This window comes from Juglans regia, chromosome 6, assembly GCF_001411555.2.
Source record: "Juglans regia cultivar Chandler chromosome 6, Walnut 2.0, whole genome shotgun sequence".
In the NCBI taxonomy this organism is placed as follows: domain Eukaryota; kingdom Viridiplantae; phylum Streptophyta; class Magnoliopsida; order Fagales; family Juglandaceae; genus Juglans; species Juglans regia.
This window is the reverse complement of record NC_049906.1, coordinates 56123-63480: the sequence shown is the minus strand read 5'-3', so window position 1 is coordinate 63480 and position 7358 is coordinate 56123. Positions and strand designations below refer to the sequence as shown.

At 36.9% G+C, this 7358-nt stretch overlaps 1 protein-coding gene across 1 annotated transcript; it reads left to right on the top strand.

Annotated features, from left to right (window-relative positions):
- Positions 1-472: 472 nt before the first annotated feature.
- LOC109019862 lies at positions 473-6120 on the top strand. The gene is made up of 8 exons (XM_019002270.2): positions 473-1126; positions 1204-1291; positions 2057-2142; positions 2946-3024; positions 3205-3264; positions 5344-5465; positions 5569-5640; positions 5784-6120. The coding sequence occupies exons 1-8, from the start codon at positions 768-770 to the stop codon at positions 5884-5886; spliced, it is 969 nt and encodes a 322-aa protein (XP_018857815.1). The 5' UTR covers positions 473-767; the 3' UTR covers positions 5887-6120.
- Positions 6121-7358: the final 1238 nt, after the last annotated feature.

Genomic DNA, 7358 nt, shown 5'->3' with positions numbered 1-7358 from the left:
ATAAATAAATAAAACTGCTGCTTTGATACCAATTTAGATTAAAGTCGTGAGGTTAAATTGTAAACTAGAATGATGTGTCTCCTCATTTCATTGATATTTTAACAACACAAACAGAGCAGGACCTCAAGAAACCCGGTGCACATTTGCAGCTAAGCTGAAAGCCCAGAAACCAAACTGAATAGGAGATGGACACGATATATCACGGGTAATCAATATTAATAAAAAGCTTATATTCTAATATTAATAATGTACCATAATATCTCTAAAAAATAATAATAACAATAATTAGATAAAAAAAATTTAAAATATAAATTCTACCTTCTTGCATACTACCTAAAAATATATAATTTTATTATTTTATTTTTATATTTTATAAAATATAAAATATAAAATATAAAATATGAAACTAAAAAAATAAAATCACATATCTGTAAGTATGGTACAAAGTGTGAGATTTTGTATACCATTACTCTAATAGATAACCCAATTCAGGCACTACCATTCCCAGAAACTGATTTGTGTAAATGACGAAAAAATTGAGCGAATGAGGAGCTTGGAGATGGAATGAAAGGTGGTGCCCGTTGGCGGAAAGTTTGGGATTTTGGGGTTGGGTTTGAGAAGAAGAATATTGGAAGCCAAGTCGGGCTTAGCAGGACCGAGGTCGTTTGCCCAAAGGCCACAACGGCAGTCCATAAAGTAGAGGTTTTTTTTTGTTCGAGACTGAGAGGAGTATTGAGAAGAAGGGATTTGATTAAGGAAGAGAGGAAATGTATGGCAGAATGACGGCAAATAGCGAAAACTGTGTTGTTATGTGGTCTTCCTTTTATCCCTTGTCGAAACTAAGACTACCTCCAAATTCATTCTCTCCCACTCTTGATATTAATAATGGTAAGGAGAATGGGAAGAAGAAGCAAATGCCTCGGTTAGTTTGTGCTGCTACGCTTTCCGATAATGAGTCCGACAAATTCCTCTTAAGACAAGGAACAGGCAGCAGAAATAACATGACCAGTGGCGACGAAAGAGTAATGACTGGAACCACCGCCAGAGGCCGCAGATTGCTCAAGATTCGGGAAGAGAAGAGGAAGCGCCAATACGAACGCCTTCACAACTATCCATCCTGGGCCAAGTGATCAATCTCTCTCTCTCTCTCTCTCTCTCTCTCGATTAATTCAATTAACAAACAACCTTTTGACTGAATGCCAGAGTCCTGGAAGACGCCTGCAAAGAAGATGCTGAGCTCCGTGCCGTTCTCGGCGATAGCATCGGCAACCCCGACCTCATGCGCAAACGGGTTTTTCTGTCTTTCCTTCTCTCTTTCCTTTCGTAGACTAAAACTTCTTCATCTTTTTGTATCCATCAATTCTTTTCCATTCTTTGTTCATATTATCGAAGTTGATTTTTGTTTTTCTTAATACTATTATCCTATGGGCTATCTCATAGCTCTAATGGTTTGAAACCAAGCTCATTCATTACCATCCTTAACTCCCTTTTTAAATTTCTAGAGATGGCTTTGGCTTTTTATGTCACATATATGTGGTGAAACTGTAAGCCCCTCCTTATTCGCTGCACTGGTTGAACCTCACCACCCACCAAATGATGCTTATCACTCTCTGAATTAAGTTAATTGAAGCTAATCTTGTTTGATAGCACTTTCTAGAAGATTTTCTCGGGACTGTTCACTTTCACTTGATATCCTGGAATCTTTGAAACTTCTTTGATTGCGGGAGCAGGAGTGGAAACGTCTCGATTTGATTTATATGCACTTTCTTACAATATAGATTTACATTGTATGGCCAGCTTGTTATTTTGCTTCGTTTTTTTATTTTATGATCGGATGTTAGGTATTGTTGGCCTAGTGACCATGCTTAAAGGAACCTATGACTGCCGTAGATGATGTGTCCACCTTCATCTTCCTACTTATTTTAATGTTGAATAAATTGCTGTTTCCTTTTTCTAAGGCTATTGTTTCCTCCTTTCATTTGAGGTTATGCACACCCAGGACTTGAATTAAGCTCTGAGGATAGAATATTTTATTTATGTTGCTGATATGTTACAGGTTGAAGAAAGAGTTCGGACGAAGGGTCGAGACTTTCACAAATCAAAAACGGGTTCCATCCTTGCCTTCAAAGTCAGCTTTAGAGAGTAATCTACTTAAATTGAACAATACTCGTTCACCTTTTTGTATCTAATTAAGTATGTTAAAAGCAAATGTGGATAATGAAAGAGTGAAGTAAGGTTTTTTTTTCCCTACAATCCCAGTAATTAGTGGGTTGCTGGGATTGTAGGGAAAAAAAGGATGATAACAACTCGACATCTTCCGTAATTTTTTGGCCTTCTTCTTTTTGGTTGCCCCCTTTTTCTTCCATTCCTCCTCTATGAGAGGTGATGCTTATCACAATATAAAATTTTAGTTGTATAATTGGAGCTCTTGAGCATCTAAAGGGAAGGAAATAATAGAAGATTTATTTGGTTGGAACACATCTTGAAATTGTTTTTAAAAGAGGATGATAACCCGTAATTTTATTAAGGACCCTCACTTATGGCGGAGAAAAACTGTGGTTAAAATCACATTTTTTGAGATTCCTTCAAGGTGTTTAATACATTCTCCTGATTAGAAACTTAACTGTCATGTTATCTTCTTTGCATATATGCTTTGAATTTGCAATTTCTCTATACATGTGCTGGGGTGGTTGTTCTTGCTTACATCTGCTACTAAGCATTTCTCGATCCTAGTTAGACACTTATCAAGATGAACATGGTCCCACAGAAATTTCATTCAGTAAAACGATAAGCATAGATGATGTTTACAGTTCAGTTAATTTTACTTTTCCTGGATCTTTGTTGGCTATATAAAACAAATTTTGTTTGTGTGACACCTGATATAATTTATGTTTTGCTTTTATTTATTATTTTTTCTTTCTTTTTTTGATGTCGGTGGTTGACAGCTTCAATCCTCTTGATTCTTTCATATGGTTTGAATTGTATGGACCACCTTCTGATCGAGATGTTGACCTTATCGGTAGTGTAAGTATATCAAGTGAAACATTCTCACCAGGTTCTTTCTATTCTGACTGAATTTGATAGAAATTATGATCATTTAGATGTTGAAAAAGATTTAATATTCTGCTTTCTTCTCGTTATTTCTTCAGTGTAAATGTTTGACAAATCCTTCACGCACTTATTTAGTTAAGTAAAAATATGCAGGTCATTCAATCATGGTATGTTATGGGTCGCTTGGGTGCTTTCAATTCTGCTAATCTGCAGGTGCAACCATAGTTCTGTGCATTTCCTTTCCTTTCAACTTGCTATTTTCTCACTTTGTGGTTGTCGATATGCTTGTGTGGTCTGATAGTCCGCATATTGCCAAGATATATGGTTCATTTTTTTTTCATTGATGTTTGTATAATATGTATATAGGTGCCCGTGAAATTTTATTTTCTTGTTCATTATAAATGGGATCACCTAGCTCACACCTTTGGCCAGAAACTTTAAATTTATGACCTAGTTGCTGATTTGCCGTTTGTGGATAAGTTGGTAAAGTGTCATGAATATTTATTGCGTACTGAAACAATAGAATTTTGGACATGTTTGCTGAAAAATCCTGCACTCAAGAACGAGTAGTGAACAGAAATTCAATTGAAAAATAAATCGATCAAGAACCATTTGGAATGTTTTACACTATATGGATAATTACTTATCTTTTTTTTTTTAAAGCTCCCCACTGGAATTTGCTTGCACTCTCCCAAAGGGCGGGCAGGCATGCAGAGAATTTTGTTCAAGCCAAAATTTGAAATGGGGAGAAAATTTTTTCAAACAATTAGCAATTTTTTTTCCCAGCAAAGATTGAGGATTTGAAACCCAAATCCATCATACACCCAAACAACCAAATCAAGGGGGAAAAAGGAAAGACAAAACAACTAGACTCCAACCAAATCGAAGACTTGAAACCCAAAGATCCAAATCCAAATCAACCCTAAAGCCAGTGAAAGACAGAAAGGAGAAGACATACCTGTGTAACGTGGGGTGTCGAGCCGTCAACGATGGCGTGGTGGCCTGGTGGTATTGATGAGGCTCCGAGAGAGAGATTGGGAAAGAAACTAGTGCCTTCTCAACGATGGGTAATCGGAAAGCATTTAAATTTTTTTTTTTTTTTTTGATAAGTAAAACAAGAATTTATTAAATTACCAAATGACAAATACAGAGAAAATGCCCTAATTATGTAGGCACATTAGAAACTAGGAAAACATGAAGGTCCATGCCATTAAAGTCTATAGCAATGGCCCAAGTACAAAGAGTCCTAAAGAAAAACAGTTTTAGCTCCTCCAAAGATCTCTCTTTGTCCTCAAATGTCCTCTCATTGCGCTTCTGCCATAGACACTACATAATACAGATAGGGATCATCTTCCAAACTGCTTTGATCTGTCTCACCCCACGAATCGAAGCCCAGCAAGCCAATACCTCTAGAACTGTTTCTGGCATAACCCACATTAACTCCATTTTTTTAAACACCTCGTCCCAAAGTGTCCTAGCGATCTCACAGTGTAAAAGTAAATGATTTACCGACTCACCCCCGCTTTTACACATACAACACCAGTCTGCAATAATTATCTTCCTCTTTCTTAGATTATCCGTGGTGAGAATCTTACCCAGCGACGCTGCCCACACAAAGAAAGAGGCTTTGGGAGGAGCCTTATGACGCTAAAGCCTTTTCCAGGGAAACTGTATCTCTGGAACTTGTGTGAGAACCTTATAGAAAAAGCGAACAGAAAACACCCCTTTCCTTGCAGGACACCACCACAACCCATCTTCCTGCTGGATGTTTGGACGAACAGAATAAAGGAGGCTATAAAAATCAACAAAACTCTCCATCTCCCAGTCTTGTGCCGCTCGGTTGAAATTGATGTTCCAATGAATGTTTCCACCTGAGACTTCCATAACCTCCGCCACTGTGGCATCTTTGGTACTTGCAATCAAGAAAAGAGACGGAAACAGATCTTGTAGAACACTGTTACTACACCAAGCATCCTTCCAAAATCTGATCTTGGAGCCTGTCCCTAATTGCAATCTAGTGTGACTTAAAAAAAAACATAGGTAATAGGATAATAAACTTGTTAATATTCATGCTGTTAATGCAACCTGACAACTTTTACTGGTCTCCTAAATTAAAGTCATTCAACTGATTCAGACTGATTGGGGCTTATTTATGCTGTTATCCTTGCCTCCTAATAAAGTAATTCAACTGTTGTGCTTCACATCATCATTAACTCATGCTTAGCTAATGCTTTTAATTTTAGCCATTGCTGTTTATAGAATGATTGAAACGTTTAGTCAAATTGATGGCAGCTGGCAAATTCATCAATGGAGTATAATCCCCTCTATGATTCAAAGAAAGGGTTCGATGTGATGCCATCTTCATTTCACGATATCAGTGATGTTGAGTTTCAGGATAACTGGGGTCGTGTTTGGTATGACCGAGGACTCTGTTCCTTTTCTATTTAGTATCATATAGCATTTTGCCCTTTTACCCTTGTCCATGGAAGTGATCTACTAACTCAGATATATTAACAGGGTAGACCTTGGTACTTCTGACTATTTTGCCATTGATGTACTCCTCAACTGCTTGACGGTCTTGAGTTCAGAGTAAGTCAGAATGACCAAAAGAAACACAATAGGAAAGACTGACAATATTTGCAGTGGATAGATGTTTGGACTATCTCTGTATCATCCGTGTTCACTTGTTAAGTCCTGACTAATTATTCGCTTCTGTTCTTTTCTTTATGCAGTTATTTAGGCATTCAACAGATGGTTTTTGGCAGTCGCTGCATGGGTGACTGGGAAGAGGGGATGACAAACCCTGAGTATGGATACAAGTACTTTAAGATCTGAAATTTGTTTGAATTGGAATATTTTTATGTATGCTTCATGTAATTTGGCAGTGTATATATAGTAATTTCTTCCCCTCTAGCCATTGGGAACTTTTGGATCTTAATAGACATGCAGTTGATCTGAAATGGGAGGTGAAAGCAGGAAGCGATGACATTTCATGGTAGTTAAAAGAAACTAACGAAACGCTCTTCATGGAATCATGCGGTAATTCTAGCATTTATGTTATCAACCGTATTTTATAAATGGGTTAAAATTTTTACATTGTTATATTGAAAATTAAAACAAGATAAATAAGATGTATTGCAAAAATTTGTCTTGGTTCTGACATGACAGGAAAAATAAACTAGATTATGAAGCAATAAATTAGTTGTGATGTTCTGGACCAGTTGTACTTGCTATTTCTAAGTTTCTAATGTAGACTACTTGTTGAGAAAAAAAAAAAAAATAGTTGTGATGTTGGACATTGAGAGAACTCGACTGCTACAGCTGATGCATGTTCATGAACGAGTCACTAGAATTTGGCATAAAAGAGGAGACCATGCGCTCCTCAAGCATACGCGAAATCTGAAAAAGTAAAATAAAAGTAGTCGCTGAGAGCACAAAACACAAAAGCAATGGACGAAACATAGTATATGGGCCATCTTATCTTCACTAACGTATGTTACTCGCATCATGGCCAAGGTTCAAGTTTGGTCTAACAGCGACTTCAGATCTACAAAGGCTCACATAATTATGCACGAGAGATGAAGAATTGTGCTGGAATCCTAGCTACTTCAACCAGGAATGTGCAGCATTGTCCATATTTCTTTCCCCTAGAGTTCATGCATTGAAACTTATCGTCTTCCTCCCATGCTATGGTGCTTGGCAGACCTAATTACCAACAAAACAGAATATTAGCTTGAAGAGATGAAATACTTTCAATCACCATAGTTATTCTTAGAATTAACGAACTCAGAGAGACATGCACTATATTTTTAGTAAATAGTGATGTTAGGTATACCACAAGTTTTGATACCATCATGTTAAAATCTAATATTGTAGTTTTATATCAGTTATTTCAAATGAAATGTATGATTGCCACGCACTTATTCCACGCTTACTCCATACGTGCAAATTCATGAGATACTCAACACATCCCACTCATTTGTACAAAATATACCGTCAAACAACAAATTTAGGGTGATTGTGGAATTACTGAATGAAGTCTTCCGTTTTTAACTTTAGATCTCATTCGATCGTGGAAATGAATTGGATCGTAACATATGCAACTTGAAGCATTCTAACTTCATCTTTCTATAAAACACCAAAACTTTTTACGGATGCGTTCAGATTGGACATACAATGAGTTTAGCTATAATGACAAATATGCGCATCGAGGCTTCGAGCAGCCATAGGATGGAAGTTTTGCCGTCGTCTATAATGGAAGTTAAATATTAGTACGTTTTGCATACATAATGTAGATAGAAGTTAAG